The sequence below is a fragment of the Macrotis lagotis genome, chromosome 3, assembly GCF_037893015.1.
Source record: "Macrotis lagotis isolate mMagLag1 chromosome 3, bilby.v1.9.chrom.fasta, whole genome shotgun sequence".
In the NCBI taxonomy this organism is placed as follows: Eukaryota; Metazoa; Chordata; class Mammalia; order Peramelemorphia; family Peramelidae; genus Macrotis; species Macrotis lagotis.
Genome location: NC_133660.1, coordinates 287,323,637 through 287,344,989, shown reverse-complemented (window position 1 = coordinate 287,344,989; position 21,353 = coordinate 287,323,637). Strand labels below are relative to the sequence as shown.

At 45.5% G+C, this 21,353-nt stretch overlaps 1 protein-coding gene across 1 annotated transcript in view; it reads left to right on the top strand.

The window, feature by feature from the left end:
* CD5 (CD5 molecule) overlaps positions 1-21,353 on the top strand; it is a 37,019-nt gene that overhangs the window by 9,522 nt on the left and 6,144 nt on the right. Inside the window, exons 2-10 of the mRNA XM_074231360.1 lie at positions 4,882-4,920; positions 5,729-5,980; positions 7,903-7,965; positions 9,384-9,722; positions 12,684-12,968; positions 14,926-15,051; positions 16,082-16,135; positions 16,762-16,881; positions 21,080-21,171. Of these exons, the coding sequence (XP_074087461.1) occupies positions 4,882-4,920; positions 5,729-5,980; positions 7,903-7,965; positions 9,384-9,722; positions 12,684-12,968; positions 14,926-15,051; positions 16,082-16,135; positions 16,762-16,881; positions 21,080-21,168 (1,367 nt within the window). The 3' untranslated portion in view covers positions 21,169-21,171. The remainder of the gene's footprint in view (positions 1-4,881; positions 4,921-5,728; positions 5,981-7,902; positions 7,966-9,383; positions 9,723-12,683; positions 12,969-14,925; positions 15,052-16,081; positions 16,136-16,761; positions 16,882-21,079; positions 21,172-21,353) is intronic.

Sequence of the window (21,353 nt, the reverse complement as noted above, 5' to 3'; positions counted from 1 at the left end):
AAAGCTCATTCCTTGTTAGTCCTTCGTTGCTAGCATCCTTGTGGGTCAGGTCTCATATCCTATGACTCTGGGTCTATCGGGGGGAGGGCTACATGCAGTGGAGAAGGATGGTAGATCAGCGGGGAGAGAATGGAGGACAAGCCCCTCCTCTTACACTCCTTTTATTTCTGATGAACTGTAGGCCAGATGGGGCAGTGATTTATCCAAGGTCACACAGCTAGTAGTTGGGGTGCAGGGAGCCCTTCAGGTTATCTTGTGTGTGATTGTTCTTGCCGTAGAGCACCAGGTTCCGATGGTCCGAGCTATGAGGCCCTGAGGGGCCCTATCTAAGATGTCAAGAGGTTAGCAGCACAGAGTGGTCCTGGCAGAGGCGGGTGGGCTGCAGGCTGGAAAGATAGGGCTGGTGTATTGTTGGAGTATTGGAAGTTCAGCCAGAGACCCTGGGTTTGAATTCTACCTCCTCCACTCCTTAGAAGCGGTGTGACCCTGGACGAAGTCCTTCCCATCTTTGGGCTTCAGACTCACTCTCCAACTAGCAAATGAGGACTTCTCATGTCTTTTACAGCCAGGGGTGTGCTGAGAAATGTTTAACAACTGGCTCCCTCCCCCCAAATATTCCCATAACATACTCAAGTTTAATGGGCATTATTAAAATTTTCTTCAGCATTTTCTTAAATCCAGATAAGGAATAAAACAATAGATTAAATCCTAATTTGTAGGGGCGGCTAGGTGGTGTAGTGGATAAAGCACAGGCCTTGGAGTCAGGAGTAGCTGGGTTCAAATCCGGTCTCAGACACTTAATAATTACCTAGCCATGTGGCCTTGGGCAAGCCACTTAACCCTGTTTGCCCAGCAAAAACCTAAAAAAAAATCCTGATTTGTAGTTCTTATAAATGTTACTGAAAATTTAATAATCAACTCTCAAGAGCTTCTAGTTTTAAATCTAATGACTTGGGAGGGAGCCCAAGCTTTCTCTTTGATGCTCATCCTTTAGCCTTTGCCTAAGAATTAGAGAAGGATGGGACTTGCCTCTTGGGCCCTGAAAATAGTATTACCCTCACAATCATCTCTCACACTTGTTCAGTCATTCTCTAACGGATGGACATCTCCTCCATCCCCAGTTCTTTGCCACCACAGAGATTTATTTTTAAATTAAATTAATTTTTTTTTATTTCAAACTCTCTCTATCCCTCCCTACCCCACACTAGAGAATACCACCATTTCATACACAGATATGTGTGTACACACAAATGTATATCTATCTATCATCTATTATGTATTTAAAATCAGTTCTTTCTCTTCATTGGTTTTTTTTGGGGGGAAGGTTGCAAAGCAATGGGGTTAAGTGGCTTGCCCAAGGCCACACAGCGAGGAAATTAAGTGTCTGAGGTCAAATCTGAACTCAGGTACTCCTGACTCTAGGGCCACTCTATCCACTGCACCACCCAGCTGCCCCTCTTCATTGGTTCTTTGTACTTGATTTGAATATTTACAATACTCAGAATAACGTGATCATTCAGAGTTATTCTTCAAACAATTGTTGCTACTGTATATGTTTTCTTAGATCCGTTTACTTCACTTTTCATTGTTTCATCCAAATCTTTTCATGTTTTTCAGAAGCCAACCAGCTCATCCTTTCTTACACACAGTAGTATTCCCCTCACAATCACACTTGTCCAATCATTCCCCAATGGATGGACCCCTCCTTCCCCAATTCTTTGCCACTCCAAAGAAAGATGCTATAAATAGTGTAGACTATATTGGGTTTTTTTAAACCATTTTTTTCCCTCCTCACCTTGGGAAATAGACCTAATGGTGATATTTCTGGGTCAAAGAGTTTTTTAATAAGTCTTTAAGCATAATTCCAGATTGTTCTCCAAAATTATTGGATTAGTTCACAGTTCCACTAGCAGAATCTTAGTGTCTCAATTTTTCCACATCCTCTCGAACATTTGTCATTTCCCCCCTTCTATCATATTAGTCAATCTGATAGGTGTGAGATAATACTTCAAGATTGTGTTAATTTGCATTTCTCTAATCAATAATGATTTGGAACATTTTTCATATGACTATAAATAACTGATTTCTTCATCCAAAAACTGTCTATTCATATCCGGAGACCATTTATTGATTGGAGAATGATTCATGTTCTTATAAATTTAACAAAATGTCTAAATAATTCCCCCTGCCCCAATTTTCTTTCCTTCTGATCAGCCTAGAGTTCTTTAAAGGGGACCTGGGGTTAGATGTCACCGCCAGTCTCAGTCAGGAGCCAGGGTTGGACAGGGTTAGACTTCTCATTGTCTGGTCAGGTTTATCCTGACTTGGCGAGACAACTTCTTCTCCCTAGTTTTGTGCAGAGGCCACCCCCAGAGCTGCCTATCAGGTCACAGGACATTGGATTTACGTTGGATTTTGAGATGGTCAGGATGTCAGAATTCACCTAGTCCCACCCCATTATTTTATAGATGAAACTGAGTCCTGAATAGAAGAAATGACCGACCTGAGACCATCCAGTTGGGGAGGTTTAGCTCTGATTTCTCCAACTTTGAATTTTACAAAAACTTTTCTCACAATATTGATCAAGTGTCTATTCTGGGTGGGGCATTATGGTAATATCCCTGGAAGGTAAACCCCTGTTCCTTTGGGAGGTAGTGAGCTCCCATCATCAAAGGTCTTCAAGCAGAAGCCAGATAGCCTCTGGTCAGGGATGTCATCAGAACAAAGGGACACGTTGGTTCTTGTGGAGGCTGAGATTCCTTCTAGTTCTGAGAATCTAAAAAGTAGACTATGAGGGAGAGAGTATTGTATTTGAGTCTAGAAGATGTGGGTTCAATTCCTGACTCTGTGTGACCTTGGGCAAGTCAACCTTTCTGGACTTGGTTTATCCATAAGCATAATGAGGAAATTAGAAGAAATGATCTCTCTAGTCCCTTTCAATTTGTCTTTGTATTCTCAGGGACACAAAGATCTGTACTGAGCATACAGTAGGCAATCAATAAATACTAGCTGGTTGATGGATTAATCCCATAGTCACTTTCTGATTCTGGGTTTTGGTTAGTTCACAAGAAAAGGAAGAGTTTGAATGGGAGATATCTGAGGCTCTTGTAATCATGTTACCTCCATTCTACAGAGGAGAATACTGGAACTCAAAGAAATGACTTTTCCAAGGTCACACAGATTATAAGAAGTAGAGGGAGATCACCCCTGGGTGGGTGGGTCCAGCAAGGTCAAAAGTCAAATCAAATGAAAAAGCATCTATTAAACACTAGGAGTAAAAGTATAAGAACTTTCTTCTTGTCTCTGCCCTCAAGGGGCTTATGTTCCAATAGGGAGGACACAGCAAAGTCATCAGAAAAGTGGGTGGGTGGACTAAAGGGATGAAGGGAGCCTTCAAGGGGGGAGGGGCTTGGGGCATGGAAGAAAGAGTCTGGGAGAGTCAGGGGTATAGCCTGGAGAGAAATGGAGATATGGTTGGCCACAGCATCCTTCTCAAAGTGGAGGTTCTGTAGGAACCAGTCGATTGGAGGAGGGATCCAGAAGGCCAGAGGATGCTTCCAGTGTGGGCAGTTCAGGAGTCCAGGTTTCTATGGTCCAGCCAAGCAGGAGGAAAGGTAGTGGAGGTCCAGAAGGAAAATAGATGTCAGAAGTCATCTGGTCAGCACCCTCATTTTACAGATGAGGAAACTGAGGCCACAGGTAATTGGGAGGGAAGAAAACATGAGTACCTGAGGGGAGAGGGGACAGATCAGAAAAGATTTTATGAGCTGAGCTAACACAGAGTTTTCAAAGTTATTATGGATGGGGTGAGTCAGGAGAGAAAGGGAGCATGGGGCGTGAGAGGGGTGGAGGGGGGCAGGAGGCAATAATCTAGAATGGGAAGTCAAGTGGCTTGTTCAAGGTCATGAAGGCCCTGTCAGGGGAGGGCATTGAAACCCAGGTCCTCTGATTCAAGAGCCAATGCTCTGTCCACTTGTACCATGAGGTCATCTGGGTGGTAGCTTTCAGTCCAGACAGCGATCTGGTGTGCCCACTAACCCCTAGCGCTAAGGGGTCAGCTGCCAGAAGGAGAAAGAAATGAATTCCCCCCAAAATCAATCTCTAACAGCAGAATTTCAAATGTCTGAGGGCAGCAAGCCAGGGCCTCCAAATTTTCTGTCTCTGTTTCTCTCCCCCCCACCCCGCTCTCCTCTCTTCTCTCTCTCTCAATCTCTGTCATCAAAATGAGCATCCCCCACCTCTTATGGCCAGGTTACTGCTCTCACCTTGAAGGTTCTGGAATACAGCAAGATTGGAAGACAAGAGATGCCCAGGATTTGCCTCAAGGGAATGTTCAGAGGAAGAAGCCCCTAGGAGTATAGGGTGCCTGGCACTGGGAGTGGCCCAGGCTCACTAGCCCATGACTTTGGACAAGTCTTTGGCCTCAGTTTCCCCTGTCTGTCAAATGAGGGAATGGCATTAGAGTCTCTCTCAGCTCTAGAGTTGGGCTCTCATAGATAAAGGGCTACTATTCCAGGTACTAGAAGAACAAAGACAAAAATGGAGCCATCTCTACCCTTGAGGGGCTAACCTTCTACCCATAAGTGCCTCACCTGGGGTCCTTGTCACAGAATCCCAGACTCTCTTGCACTATAAAAGTCCATCCCCCGCTGAACCTCAGTTTCTCCCTCTGTAAAGTGAGGAGTCTGGATCGGATGATTCTCTCTCAATATTACCCACAATGACAGGGAACTGCCACCTTCCTAAAGCAACCTAGTATCAGAGTATCAGAAAATGTTTGGGAAGGGTCTGTGGTTGGCTTGGATTTTTGGTGCCTGGTATTTCACTAAGCTGCTTCTGCCTCTTTCCTCACTCTCCCCAACTCCTGTCTCTTCTCTGCAGTCTCGCCTTGCCATGGAAGATCATTGCAGAAAACCCCAGGTAAGTCGTGGGGGGCTGGTGTCCTAGAAAATGACAGACTCAAATGGAAAGTTGGAAGTGGTCTGAGAGAGACCCAGTCACCCACTATTTAGAAACTGGACGCTGTCACCCACTCGTCCACACCCAGACCCCTGAGATATCCAGATCTCACACACACACACACACACACACACACGCACGCACACACGCACACACACACAAACACACACCATACATATACACATACACACGCACATGTGTTCAGACACAATATACACTATCTACAAATACATGCCCCAAAGACCTAAGTATTTATGATACAGAAGTCTCACAATTACACCAATAAGATCCCACTACCTGGGGAATTCTTTCAACATTGGAAACCCCCTGGTCCTCTAACGGTAGGTCTGCCCCTCTCTGGGCCTCAGTTTTCCCACCTGTAAAATGAGATCTTCATCTCTAAAATCCCATGATGGTCCTTCCTGGTGGAAAGCCCCGGCTCTGGCATTTCCCAGCTGGGTGAGATTGGACCTCCCAGGTTTCTTCATTGGTAGGGTGGGCATCTGTCCTTCCCACCTTAAGGTGCTCTTCACCTGTTCTAAGAAGATATATTTGTCTGCTTAAAATGTCTTAAGAAGGGACCTGAGGCCCAGAAAATGGAAGCAGTCAGTTCAAGTCCCTATAAAGCACAGATTTAGGGGAGGAAGGGACCATTTAGGGCCTCGATGGTAACCCTCTCATCTTCAGGAGTCAGAACTAGCAACATGGGGATGGACAGTGCCCAGCCACTCTCCAACCTGACCTTCTAACCTCTTCTGCACCTCTCTAGGGACTACCAAGGACATGACTGGCTCCAAGGCCCCATGCCAGGTACATCTGGAGATCGATACCTTGAAGTCTTATTGCCTGGAGAAGCTAGATAGACAGTCTCTGATTGAGCTGTCTAGCAAGTTGGGCTTCAGGTCTGAGAAGGTCAGCCCTGGCTCTGACCTCTCAGGACCTGCCAAAGAGTTGTCCTGCTCTTTCATCTCCAACACGAACACAAACGTCTCCTCTGTAGAGCTGCGTGTGGTCTGCCAAGGTGAGCCCCTGAGAACCAGCCCTGTGTTTCCCAAGCCCTTCCCCTAGGAAGGGAACCATCGTTCCCAAATGGAGGAGTAGTCACCTGATCTAACCTGGGAGACAAAAGGAATCCCCCCCAGAACTAACCCAAGCTTGAGCCTCTGCTTGGCCCTCCAACAGGAACCCTGGGACGTTTGTATCCAAGGGAGCAGCGTGAGTTTGGAAGACCTGGGCTCAAGTCTTGATTTTTGCCTTCTAATTTGTCCAGTCATTTTCAGTCATATTTGACTCTTCATGACCCCATTTGGGGTTTTCTTGGCAGAGATACTGGAGGGCTTTGTCATTCCCTTCTCCAGCTCGTTTTACACATCAGGACACTGAGGCAAGAAGTGACTTGACCAGGGTCACACAACTAGTAAGCATCTAAGTTCAGATGTGAATCCAAGTCTTCTTAATTCCAGGCATAGTGTTCTATCCACTGCACCTACGAGCCACAATTTATAAAGTATAAATATATAAATATACGTACATCAGTTGGCATTTGCAACAATCCAAGGGGAGAGGGTTAGTTTGTTAACCCCATTTTACAGATGAGGAGACTAAGGTTCAAAGGGATTAAGTGACAGAACATAGAGTTAATAAGTGTCCGAGATGGGTTTCAAACTCCAGTTCTTTCAGCCCTTATCCACTCCTGGCATTTGCTGACCGAGTGACCTCGGGAAAGGCAACCAACCTCTCAGAACTTCAGTTTCCTCATCTTTAAAATGTAGATAGGAATCCTAGCGCTCCCTCATCCTAGCGGTGCCATGAGGGAAGGTTAGAAATGCACGTGTCATTTCTGGGAGTCCTGTTTCAACCCACAGGCAGCTCAGTGAGTAGAGTTTCAGGCTTAATAGTCAGAAAGACCTGAGTTTGAGTCCTGCCTCAATCACTTGACCCTGGGCAAGTCCCTCAACCTCTGTTTGGTCTCACTCTCCTCATCTATAAAATGGGGATAATAATCACATGCCTACTTCCATTGTTTTTGTTAAGATAAAATGAAATAATAACCTTAACACATTGTGTGAACTTAAGCTAGCAGTGGCAGCAACCTAGATCCCAACCCCTGGAAGCCTTAAGTTTTTGGAACCTGAAATATTCCTCACTGGAACGAGCCTGTCCTAAGTTGGCTAGTCCAATCCTTGGAAAGGTACTCCAACCCACCCCCAAATCTCTTTTCTTCCACCTGAACATACCCAGTTTCTTAAATTCTTTCTGTAGGGATCTCCCTCTGAAATTATTGATACATTTAATTAATTATCTAATCAAAGGAGCATTTATTAAGAGCCTACTGTTTGCAGACACTTTTCTAGGCACTAGGGATACAGAGACTGAATCGTCTTTGACACGATGGAGCTTGTATTCTCTTGGGTGAGGATTACACATATTCATAAGCACATTCAGAATAAAAACAATAAAGATCATTTGGAGGGTGGGGTGGGGAAGAAACACGGAAGGTTGAATGTGGCCCTTGTGAGGGATTCTAAGACTTGGAAGGGTGCAAAGGCTTGGAGGTGGGAGATGTATAAGAAAAGGGGGAATATATAAAAAATTACAGAGTTTGTCCAGAAGTTATCCCAGTCTAGAGGGACCTGCCAGAAGCTTCTGCTTCCCTGCTTACGGCCCTCCAGGGCTTGGGCCAGGGAAGGATTCTTGAGGTTGGCTACACTCCTCCTCAGCTGAAATCTGGTTCCAGTGGCTCTGGGAGAAGCATCCTTCCAGGAGCATCTACAGGGGTCTGTCCATGTGAGCTAATCATGTATGGCAGTCCTTCCTTGGCCCTGTTTGTCCCCAGACAGTTTCCATGGCCCTCATTGTCTGCTGTCTCTGAGTCTCCCACCAAACCAGGGGCTGAGGATTCACTTCATCGGGTTACTCATCTGAGGTTTCCTCTCTTTTCAGAAGCAACTACCAAAGCACCTGTGCCCACCCAGAGGACCACCGTGACCACCCCTGAGCTCACAGGTAAGATCCCCTTCAGGTCTCAGCCAGGTCCTCAGGGCAGGCTGAGAATCCCAACCCAGGAACCCCTAGTGGGTAGCCCTCTCCTAGGATGCTCAGGGCCCAGTGTGGGGCAGCAACGTCTCTTCTTCTATACCAGGAGACTTTACTGGTATCTCATTCAAAGCATGGGCCTTGAATTTGAGAGGCAGCAGGGCTGGGGTGGAATTCTAAATTCAGCTGATGATTCAGACCCTCGGATGTTCATAGAATACATAAAACTGGATCATTAGAGAGCTCTTGTCAAGGTCCAGTGGGGGACGGATGTACAGCTCCTTTGACTGGAAAGTGGCGGGGGGTGGGGTCTTCTGTAATGGCTGGGGAGGAGGGAGCTTGTATCCTTTGATGGACAGCTAGGAGGGCAGGCAGAATGAGGCAGGGGTCCCATCTCTGCCACCGGATGGTTGTAACCTTTAACAAATCCCTTACCCTCTCTGAGCCTCAGGTTCTGAGCAACTCGGGCTAGACAACAACTAAAGTCTCTCCCCTTAAGGTTCCATGACTCACCCATCCTGGGTACCACCCACCCTGGGTACCACCCACTTCCACCTTTCTTGTTGTGAGCAAGAAGGGGGAGAGGCCTATTTTGGTCATCCTTCGAGATTGATAGAGGTACTACTAGAAAGGGGCCAAGTTCTGGGGACCTTTGAACTTCTGCTTTTTTAGAGACCCAACATGAGACCCCAACAGAACCATAAGTGGGAATTTGTCAGCCTGGGGCAAGAATGAAGAGTTGTATTCACTTACCAAGGAAAAGGAAAAGGAAGAAAAGGCCCCTGGATGCTGCCTAAAGTGTGTTATGGGGGAAGGAGGGTGGTCATCTCACCTCAGTTTCCCATCTGGTAGCTTCCTCTGGCCAAATAGAAGCTATGTTGCTCTAGCCTACTGAAAGATTGTCAGTGTTGCTCCACCCACTGTGACTTCAGCTCCCAGGATCATTGACCTGGATGGGCCCCCTTTCCTCTCCCAATGCTACTTTGCTCCACACTGACATTCAGAAAGTGGACATCTCCCTTTAGGGACCCCCCTTTAGGGGCAGTTATAAAGTGCCTTAGAATAATGGGAGGGACAGACAAGAGCAGACATCAGAGGGAGAGGGAGGAAGAACAGATAAACAGGCAACACAGAATGCTTGTCATCCATGAAGAATGGGATCAGAGGGTCCAAGAGTTCATCATTAGGTTCTATAGCTCAAGTCTCTCTTCAATGTTTAAGAATTCAAATCTGGACCCTGACACTCAATTTCTTCTTCCAGACTTGATGGCCCCATCTGGGAGATGGACTCTGCATTCTCCCTATCCTAGTTCAACCTAAGAAAAGTCATTCCTGCCCTTCCCCTGGTTCTTCATCTTTCCCCTTCCCCATTTTTGGTTTCTTCCCAGGCCCTGAGAGGTTCCTGTTGGTGGAGGGGAAGGAGAGACTTCGATGCGCAGGAGTAGTAGAGCTCTACAAGGGAAGTTTGGGGGGGAGCATCTGTTATGATGAAAACACCTGGACCACAGACCTAGGGAATCATATCTGCCAGAAGCTGAACTGTGGCTCCTTCCTTGAGCTTCTGCAGCCACCAGAAGAGAAGACAGATCCCACAAGTCCCCAGGGGCCCAAACCCTTGCCCATCCTCTGGGAGGTCCGGCATTCTAGCAAAAAGACCTTGGATGGCTCAGACTTTGCAAGAATGAAGAGCTGTAGACAAAACCAAACCCTTTCTATTGTCTGTTCAGGTGAGTGGGTCTTCCCCAGGTTGGTTTCTTTTTCAATGAAAAGAATGGTCTTGGATGGTCTCCCAGGACCTCCAACTCTACAGTTCTTTCATTTATTCAATCATTATTAAGCATCTACTGTATGCAGAGCTCAGTCCAAAACGAAGTCTAGGAGCTCATAGCCTAGGCAGGAACTAAGAAACCAAAATAGAGAATTATTAGGGTATTGTGCAATGCTATCCTTCAAGATCAGGAAAGACTCCGAGGTGGGGGAATGACTGAATTGGGTTAAAAGCTAAACAGGCAGCCAGTAAAGAGTGGGAGGGAGGAAAGTTTGGCCAGAGCCCATGTGGGATTGGGGAGAACACCCCCCAGGGTTATCAAGGTCTCTTTCTTGAGTCCCAACTATATGGGCATGAGGAAGGGCATGAGGAAGGACAGGCAATCAGGCCCCTGAAGGTCCAGGGACAAGACTTGAATCTGATGCTTAAGCTCACAGGAACCTTAGAAGTCATTGAATCCAGTTCCCTCATCTTCTGGTTTTCTACTTTCCGCTTTATTGATGTATTCTATTTTTACATTATAAACATTTATAGATTCTTCTCGTTCCCTGAGAGGTTTCTTATATCAAAGTTAAACTAATATGAGAGCTGAAAGTGAACCCTGTTTCTATTTTGCTGTTTTTAATGAACTTATCCATTTTCTTTCCTATCCTCCATTTCCCCTCCAAAAAAAAGAACAAAAGTAAATTTCTGATAATAAATATGCAGAGTCAATTCATATAATCTAATGATATCATATTTCTTGCCTTCGGCATAGGTAAGGGGAAGGAATAGAGGTATAAAGATACAGATAGAGGGGACAGAGAGAATTGAAAATAAGAATTCAAATTTTAAACATAAAAATAGACAAGAAAAACAAATGTCTATACAACACATACACACTTACCCTAGATCCCTCACCTCTGTAATGGTAGCATGTTCTACCACTGTTCCTCTGGAATTAGGATGTATTGTTCAGGATTCTCACAGTTTTCAAAGCTGTTTGCCTTTACAATGTTAATGTCATTATATAGGCTTTCTCTCCTGGCTCTGCCTATTTCAGTATTCATAAATTTATAAAAGTTCTCCAAATCATTTTTATGATATTGATGTTATAAGTTATTCTTCTGTTCTCTTTACTTGACTGTATCAGTTCATAGAAGTCTTTTCATGTCTCTTTGAACTCATCTATTTTTCTCTTTTCTTATAGAACAATAGCGCTTCCTTACCAACTACAATTTAAGTAGCTGACAGAATTTAAGTGAGGCTAGTGACTTAGCACAGCCCCCTCACACAAATCCATACATTACATACATAAATCCATACACACATAAAGGACTTTTTTCTCTTTCTTTGATCTCTTAGGTATAGCTGGATCAAAGGGTTGTACTATTTACTAACTTTTTGTATACAATTTCACATTGTTTTCCATAATGGTTTTACCTACTCATAGATCCACCAATAATGTATCAATCTGTCTGTTTTGCCACAGTCTATCATTTTTTATTATCCAATTTTTTGTCATATTTATCCCTCAAAGGGAAATGATTTGGAATCACAGAATTGCTTTAATTCGTATTTCTCTAATTAGCAGTGGAGAATTTTTTCATATGACTATAGAATAAATTGGGTATGGGGCAGCTAGGTGGCACAGTGGATGGAACATCTGCCCTGGAGTCAGAAGGACCTGAGTTCAAATTCGACCTCAGACACTTAATAATTACCCAGCTGTGTGACCTTGGGCAAGTCACTTAACCCCATTGCCTTGCAAAAAAATTATAATAACTTGGGTTTCTTCTTTGTTCATATGAATTGCCTGTTCATATCCATTTATTAATTGGAAAACAGCTGTTTCTCTTATAAATTCATATCAGTTCCTTAATATTTTGAAAATTATACCATTATCACAAAAATTTGCTTCAAATCTCCCCCCCAATTAATTGTTTTCCCTTTTACTATTAGATTTATTCATGCAAAACCTTTTTAATTTTATGGAATCAGACGTCCATTTTATCTTCTATGCCCTTCTAATCCTTATTTGGTCCTAAACTTTTCTTTTCCCCATAGATCAGAGAGGTAGTTTTTCCATGTTTCTCTAATTTGTTTTCATGACTTTATATCTAGATCAGGTTCCCTTTAGAGTTTATCTTGGGGGCAGTGGGGTGGTGCAGTGGATAGAGCACCGGCTCTGGAGTCAGGAATACCTGAGTTCAAATCCGACCTCAGACACTTCATAATTACCTAGCTGTGTGGCCTTGGGCAAGCCACTTAACCCTGTTTGCCTTGCAAAAAAAAACCCTAGAGTTTATCTTGGTAGATAAGGCATGAGCTGTTTGTATAACAGTATATACCAGAATTACAAGTAGACTATGGATGCAGGAAAGGAAACTGAGGTCAGGAAAGATGGTGATAGTAAAGAGGTAGTAAATGGATGTCCTCAGTCCCACATACTGCATTGGCCCTATTGGTGGAGATGCAGGAGTGGAAGATAGCCTAGAAAAGCTACTAGTATGGAGAAGGATTGACAAGTGGATGTGCTATTTGAAAAGGAGCCCTGAGGCACCTGGAGTCAGGAACATCTGAGTTCAAATCCAGTCTCAGACACTGACTAGCTATGTGACCCTGAGCAAGTCACTTGACCCTGATTACCTCTACCATAGAGACAGAGAAAAAGGGAGGGGGAGATATAGAGAGGGGGGGAGAGATATTGGGGGGAGAAGGAGGGAGAGAGGGAGAGAGAGAGAGAGAAGAAATCCTGGGATACTGGATCTTGAGGTAGAAGGCTGTAGACCTGCAAGGAAGCCAAGCAGACAGCTAGACCCCACCATTGGGAGAGGGCAGGGTGGGGGGAGGCCTGGATGACCCAGGACTGGGGCTCCAGACTCCTCCTGGTCAAGATTCTTCCTTCACTTTCTCTCCTCTCCCACCCTCCTCATTTCAGATTTCCAGCCAAAGGTGAAAAGCAGACTGAAGGATGGAAACAGTCCCTGCAGGGGTATCGTGGAGGTTTACTTTGAGAACCAGTGGAAAGGCTTGTGTGGAACAAAGAAGAACTGGGAACAGGTGTGCTATGAGCAGCATTGTGGGAACCTGATCTCCAAGGAGGAGGTGTCTCAAAAAGCAACCTCTGGCAGATCCAGCATGCTCCACTGTAATCAAGTAAACCTTTCCCATTGCTACACATTCACTCCCGGAGACCCTCTCTGCAATGGCATAATGATTGAGTGTAAGTTGGGAAACCAAGTATTCCCCTCTGGTTGAACCTCTCTGGTTTTTCTCTTGGGGAAAGGGGAGGGGGGAGCTTTTCTAGAGAGGGGAACTGAGTGGCCAACAAGGAAGTCAACATGGATTAAGTGACTCCTATGTGTGAGGCTCTGGGGACATAGACAAAAAATAAATAAACAATCGTTCTCAAAGGCATACGGATTGGTATCTTAAGGGCAGATGGTATAGAAGCTCAAAGCAGTGAGAATCCATGAAGACATAATAGATAAGAATTTGATAGATAGGAAGATAAATCTCAAAAATGAAAAAAAAATTACATGATTATATCAAAAGAATCAGGGCAGCTAGGTGCTGCAGTGGGCCCAGAGACAGGAGGACCTGAGTTCAAATTCGACCTCAGAAACTTAATAATTACCTAGCTGTGTGACCTTGGGCAAATCACTTAACCCTATTGTGTTAAATAAAAATTAAAAAAAAAAGAACCAGGAAAAGCTTTCAACAAAATACAGTAGCCATTTATACTTCAACCCTCCCCCCCAAAAAAACCCCACTATCAACAATACGAAAAGGACAAGAATAAAAGAATCTTTCCTTATTGGTATCAAAAATACTTAAAAATGAGAGGCAGTATTTTTTGTAATGAGCAAACATTAGAAGCTTTTCCAATAAAATCAGGGGTAAACCAAGTGGTCTACACTATTATTTGATATGGAATTAGAAATGTTTGCTGGGGCGGCTAGGTAGTGCTGTGGATAGGGCACCAGCCCTGGAGTCAGGAGGACCTGAGTTCAAATCTGATCTCAGACACTTAATAATGACCTAGCTGTGTGGTCTTGGGAAAGCCACTTAACCCCATTTGCCTTGCAAAAACCTAAAAAACCCTGCATCAATAAAACAAAAAAGAATTCGGGGAACAACTCTAGGCAAAGAAGAGAATGAAGTTTCTATTTGCAGATGTGACAATGCTTGAGAACCCCAGAGATGCAATAAAAAATTAACTGAAATGATAGTGATGTCATTTTACTCTCTTCACTAATGGAGAGCCAACCAATTGAAAGGATGCCTTGAGTAAAGTGGTAAAAGGAAATGATAAATCTACTGAAGTCACGAACTTGGCTTTATTTTAATAAAAAAGCAAAACTAGGATGAATGTAGGAGGGGAAATTCCATTCAGCATCACTACAAAATGCAGGAAACTATTTTGCTATTAACCAGCTGAGACTTACTCAGGGGTTACATAAACACAACCACAGCAATCACTCTTTAATCATGGAGATAACTGATAGGCAAAGAGCTCAAACCTACATCATAAAATGGGGAACAGATATATGGAAAATCAAACAAGCAACAGATGACAAATGTTCACCTCGAGCATAATAAAAAATTGCTCATTTGTATTGAGTTGGTAGACACAAGATACTCTTTTCTTTACATGTGTGAATTATAGGTGTCAGAAACCCCAGGAGCGCCCCCCCCCCAACCAGAGGGAATGAGAAGTCACTGGATTTGAGGACATGTGGTCTTAATGTCTCAGGAGCAGAGAGACTTATAAGCTGGCACCCAAGCTAAATGGGATAAATTTCTCCTGGGACAAATAGTAGGGGTGAAAGATGAGGAGATCCCAGGACACCATTCCATAGTGGGAGAGACATCCCCCACTCTCCCCCAGATGCCAGCCCATATGGACAGGGACTACTGCTAAGACAGCTCCCCTAGAAGAGGGAGCTGCACGGAGACATGAGGCTCCACTTTCAAAGAAGAGGAAACATCTTGATCTGGTAGCTTCCTGTTTGAACAAATTACTCATGACGAGTCCTAAACTCAGTTGTGGTTGTCTACTGAAGGAGTTCAAATGCGGGATGTCTTCTAATTTCCATTCCCTGGGCCAAAGACCCATTTGTCCTGCCCTCATTGGGAGAAGATCAAGATTCAACTCTAACAGCATTATCTTTTCTCAGGCCAAGACCTAAATGCAGCCGGACCTGGGGCAGGGACAGTGATGAGCATCATCCTGACCCTCATCCTCGTGGCGCTCCTCCTGGTGACTTGTGGGCCTGTGGCATACAAAAAACTCGAGAAGAAATGTAAGGAGTGGATTTCCAATCCCACACAGCTTCCTTCTGCTGCCCATCGCCAACAATGGCCCTTTTATTGCTTCTTCTCCATCTGTTTTTCTTTCCCTCTTTGTTCAGGGCTCCAGTTGCTAACAAGTTTTGTGTGTGTGTGTGTGTGTGTGTGTGTGTGTGTGTGACAGAGAGACAGAGACATACAGAGACAGAGAGAGAAAGGGATGGGTGGGGAGACGAGAGACAGATTGAAGCTCAGACAGAGAGATGGAGACTGAGTTGGAAACAGGGAGAGAGACAGAGAAACAAGACAGAGATAGTGGGACAGAGACAGAGATCTTGGGTAAGGCTTTCCCTTTTCTCATCTGTCTGGAATGGATGGGACTAAAGGGTCCCTAAGGTGCCTCCCAGCAGGTCCCTTCTGGATTAGATGATGGGATAGCTTCCTGCATCCCTGGGCAGTGCGGATAGTCTGTGAAAGCCTCCTCTGCTGTAGGTTCAGCTTCCAGAACTTAGTAGAACTGGCCTGGGGGGGGGGGGTCAGTTAGCTGATCAGTATTTCTTTAGCTTCAGCACTGGGCTGCCCCTTTAGGGGCTCCCAGCACGATGCCTCCTGCCAGTCACCCAGGACACCACAATTGGTGGGCCCATGTGTGGATCTGGCATCGCCTGCTGAAGAGGAACTAGCACATACCAGGAGATTCCTAGGATACAGGGAGGGGTCCCCCCACTGATGACCCCAGAGATGCTGCTGAGCAGTGGGAGCCTAGGATCTAAGTCAGAGGGGAGGAGACCTCATTTTTCACATGAAGCCAGGGAACTGACTTGCCCAAGTCAGGGGCAACATTTGAACCCAGGCCCTCTGACTCCAAATCCAACCAGAGAACAAGACATGATCACAATGATCCCCCTCTTCTGTGTAACAGACAGGTGCAAGAAGAATCCCATAGCAAGACCAGAAGCAGCAGTTGGGCCTCCTGGGCCCAACCTGGCCCCGGTGGTCCTCAGCTCCCAGTCCCTAACCCCTCTTTTTCTCTCTGTTGTTCAGTCCGTCAAAAGAAGCAGCGCCAATGGATCGGTCCAACGGGAGTGAACCAGAATGGTGAGAGATCCTCTGGGGCCAGCTCCTCCTGTTTGGCTTCCAAAGATAGGACCCAGCAGCCTGGTCTGGGCTTCCCCTAGAGGAGGAGGAGGAGGAGGAGGAGGAGGAGGAGGAGGAGGAGGAGGAGGAGGAGGAGGCGGCTGGCAGCTCCCAGCAGCAACCCCCCATCCCTTTGGTAGCCGCCGCCACCATGGTCTGCAGAGGTTTTCTGCAAAGGGCCTCAAAGACATTCTGGCTAGACAAGTGGTTAAGTGACCCATAGTCTGGAAGGCCTCAGAGACCGGGGGAGTTACCAGTGCCCTTTATCTCTTCTCTGCTGTGGCAGTGGCGCCAGACCACCAACCCACCACAACATCAGACTGTCGAGGTTGAGGTTCCATTTGTGTAGGCTGTGAGGACCTAGTAAGTGCTTCGTACACACCTCCTCCTGACCCAGGGTCCTCACCTTCCCAACTGGCTTCACTCCCCTCAGCAGAGAGACTGTCCATCCCAAGCCAATGGAGGAATTAGGGTATCCCTAAATCCCAATGTAACACAGGAAGGGAAAGGGGATGAGGGCTCCTTAAAGGTGACAAAATGAGGGAAGTAAGTCGAGGTTTCCACTTTTCCTTTCTGTGCCCATCCAGTGTCTTTCCATCGAAACCACACCGTGACCATCCGGTCCCAGGCAGAGAACCCTGGAGCCTCAAGTGTGGAGAATGAATATAGCCAACCTCCCAGGCATTCCCGCCTCTCAGCTTATCCAGGTAAGGGAGAGAAGCTTCCTTTTCTTGGGAACAAGGGTTGGAATCATCACCCTGAGAAATCCCCAGGTGGACCTTCATCCCAGATTGTCTTAATTAAGAGGCTGGAAACCTCAGAGGTAACTGGTTACTTTAGGTCTAAACAACCCAGGTGAGATTAGTGGATGCCCCGAGGAAACTGAGGCTCAGAGAGTGAGGGGAAGCAGCCTGTCCAGGCACAGACTTGGGATTTATAACCTCTAATAGAGGGATTGGTTTTATGTCTGTAACTGATAGAAGGGTCTTATTTTTTTTTCCAGTCTTAGGGACAGAGGGCAGGAAGGGGAAAAGTAAGGGGAAAGCCAACAGCTTTTTTAAAAATGTTATTTGAGGCAATGGGATTAAGTGACTTGCCCGAGATCACACAGCTAGGCAGTTATTAAGTGTCTGAGGTCAAATTTGAATTCAGGTCCTCCTGACTCCAAGGTTGGTGCTCTATCCACTTCACCACCTAACTTCCCCTCCAACAGGTTTTTAAAAAGGAGTTTTTTAAAAAAAAGAGACATTGTGTAAAATTCAAAACTATACAAAAAAGATAGGTAAAAACGACAATTGCAAACAAATTGAAAACAAATCAAATATTTATATTTAAAAAAAAAAGACTGAAGAATTTCTTTTCTTTTCTTTTTTTTAGGTTTTTGCAAGGCAATGGGGTTAAGTGACTTGCCCAAGGCCACAGAGCTAGGTCATTATTAAGTATCTGAGGTCAAATTTGAATTCAGGGACTCCTGACTCCAGGGCCAGTGCTTTATCCACTGTACCACCTAGCCGCACCTCAAGAATTTTTTTTTAAGAAAAGTGAATAGGAATCAGATAAGCAGGACAGTTTTGAAAATTACCTGTTGAATTTATTATGTATTTGAAAAAGAAGAGCAATGAAATTCTTTTTTTAAAATTTATTTATTTTGAATTTTACAATTTTCCCCCTAATCTCACTTCCCTCTCCCCATCCCCCACAGAAGGCAATTTGCCAGTCTTTACATTGTTTCCATGTTGTACATTGATCCAAATTGAATGTGATGAGAGAGAAATCATATCCTTAAGGAGGAAACAAAAAGTATAAGAGAGACCAAGATCAGACAATGAGATGTCAGGTTTTTTTCCCTAAATTAAAGGTAATAGGGGGTGGCTAAGTGGCATAGTGGATAGAACACTGGCCCTGGAGTCAGGAGTACCTGAGTTCAAATCCGGCCTCAAACACTTCATAATTACCTAGCTGTGTGGCCTTGGGCAAGTCACTTCACCCCATTACCTAAAATTAAAAAAAAATAAAAAAAATTAAAGGGAATAGTCTTTAGTCTTTGTTCAAACTCCACGGTTCTTTCTCTGGATACAGATGGCATTTTCCATTGCAGACAGCCCCAAATTGTCCCTGACTGTTGCACTGATGGAATGAGCAAGTCCATCAAGGTTGATCATCACCCCATGTTGCTATTAGGATGAACAGTGTTTTTCTTGTTCTGCTCATCTCAGAGCAAGGGAATTCTAATTGATTCCTCCTTACCAAAAAAAAATGAAGAATGTCATCCCAAAAGAAAAAATAAGTTGTCTAAAAGAGAGTCAAAATTCATGTATAATTCTTTTTCTCTTGAACTTTATGGAAATGCTCATTTATTTATTATTAAAAATATTTTTAAATGACTCAAACCTGATCTCCTGGGATTCCAGATCTAGAACAGGCCAGACCTTTAGACAGTATCTATCTAGCTTCAGCCTCTCATTTTACAGATAAGGAAAGGAAAATGGAAAAAGGTTTGCCCAGGGGCATAGAACTAGTCAGTTTTAGGGTCAGAATTGGAACTCAGCTCCTCCTGATCCCAATATGTACTCTACCCGGTACCCTGACTCCTTCAGAGAAAGAAGACCCTGGGAGGAGGGAAATCCATATATCACCCCTCCCACTACCACCACACAGACATGGGTGCAGTTCAGGAGAACCTCTGGGGCACTGTTTGTGACCAACCTGTGGTAAAACCTTCCAAGCTCGAATGAGTCTGGTCAGCCACAGCTGGACACACTGGACCCTGACTCCAGCATGCTGATGTCATCTCTGTCCTCTTCCAGGACAAAGGAGAACATCTGTTGGAGGTGGGGCTTGGAAGTAGGCACAACCACCACTTTTAGGAGGCCCCAGGGAGCCAGGGGCTTGAGCAGCCGCAGAAGTACAACTAGAGACCATTAATACAAGCATTCCCATTAGTAGGACATCAGGGCTCAGCTGCTCGTGTGACCTCAGGCTGGCCCTGTGGTGCTTTGGCCTCCATCCCCTGCGGCCCATTCTAGATACTTAGGAAGGTGCCCAGAGTCTCCTAGACCAGGAGGGGCTCATTTAGTGGCTGCAGCCCTGAGGGACAGACTGGTCCTCTTACACAGCCACATTGGGGGTGGGGTACAGGAGTGTGGCTGAGACCCCTTTAGAACAAGTGACTTGCCTCTGTTGGGAAATGGACATCCTGAGGATATATGGCCATCCCAGGCCCACAGGCCAGACCCTGGATTTGGAGCTGGAAGAGATGTTAGAGGCTGTCTAGTGCAAGCCCAGAGAAGGAAACTGAGATCAGAAAGGGATGGGTTACGTGACTCGGGCAGGAAGCGGCAGAGTTGATCTCAGATCACTGGACTCCAAGCCCAACTCTCTTTCCACTGTACCAAGACTTCTAGCTCTTAATGGTGCTGCGGAAAATTCTTCTACTGTTCTGCTGGGGCTTCTTCTTCGACCTGTGCCATCAGGTGAGGGACTCCACACCTGCACTTCTTGGAACTCCCTTCACACTCAGTTCCAATGCATCCCCTGAACTCCTTGGTCATCAGTGTTCTCTCCTTCCTCCTCAAATGAGCATGGGGATATTTAGCCGCCCCCTTCTCTCCTAGAATCTAATCTTAGGGAGGAAGGACTGAGTTTTTTAATTTTGTCTTTTCACCCCCAACTCCTAAAATAATGTTTTGCCTCTATTCATGAGTGTGCATGTTAAATCAATTGGAGTCTACACTGAATATAATTAGGTGAAGATGCACATTATTCTCAAGAAATAAAGAAAGTTCTCTACCAAACTGCTTTAATGAAGGAATATAGATCAATCACTAAACCTGGGAAGGATAAAGCAGAGAAGGAAAACTAGAGCAAGATCATCCACAAAAATGTTCAAGAAAATCCTGGCAGATAGTTGGGAGACCAGGAAGGGTGTGCATCTGGACCAAGAGTGGACAATGGGAACTCAATGGGCACCCACTACACTATTTGCTTCCCCCTTCCAGTCCTCATCTTCTCCTGAGACCTGATTCTCAGACCTTTTCTCCTCCTCCTCAGATCCTCTATCCAACCACTGCCCATTTTTGGATATTTGGGCATCTCCCTCTTTCTCTCTTGGTCTCTCTCTCCCAAAATGATGATGGGTTTGGGAGGCAATTTGGGAATAAAAATTGTGTGGTAAGTCACATAATAAGGCAAAGCTGTCCAACACTTGACCTGTTCTCACTGAAGAAGACAAATGGCTCCTCTAAGAAAAGATCCTTTAAAATGAGCAGTGTTGCACCGGCCCTGGAGTCAGGAGTACCTGAGTTCAAATCTGGCCTCAGACACTATAATTAACTAGCTGTGTGGCCTTGGGCAAGCCATTTAACCCCATTTGCCTTGCAAAAACCTAAAAAATAAAATGAGCAGTGTTTCTCATCCTATGAAGTGAGCAGTGTGCAAATTATTCTCCCCATTTTAGAGTTGAGGACCTGAGACCCCAAGACAGGAAATGCCCATAGTCATAAGTGGCCAAGTCAGGACTCGAATGCAGCTCTCCTGAATCCAAGCTCCCTTTGACTAAAACCTTTTGCCTTAAAGGATTTTTATCCAACTCAAGTTGAGCCGCTAGATGGCGCCCTAGTGCACTGACGGCTGGCCTGCAGTCAGGTCCAGTTTCTCCACGGCAAACTGGGCTTCAGGCCACTCACCAGTTGCATGACCCTGGGCCGGTCACTTTCCCCTGCTTGCCTCAGTTTCCTCCTCTACAAAATGAGCTGCAGAAGGAGATGGCAAAGCACTCCAGGATCTCTACCAAGAAAACCCCAAAGGGCCCCCAAAGTCGGGTGAAATGCAGTGGTCAGGAACCGGCCAGGGTGGGGCTGACCCTGAGCTCTGGGACTAACCAAGATCATCTCTGTTCCTCTCCAGCTCTGGAAGGGGCTCTGGACCGCGCTTCCAACCCGCCAGATAATTCCTCTGACAGCGACTACGATCTGCATGGGGCCCAGAGGCTGTGACAGGTGAGTCCGAGTTTCCTGGAGGCTTGAGGACCCCTGCTCTTTGTCCGGCTGGCCCAGGGGCGACCGGCCAAGGAGTCCATGTGAATTTATTAATGGAGGCCAGAAACCAGGCTGCCCACTAGGGAGGAGGCCCTGCTCCCAAGGAGCTCCCGTCTAATGAGACAACTCAGCACCAGCTGTGG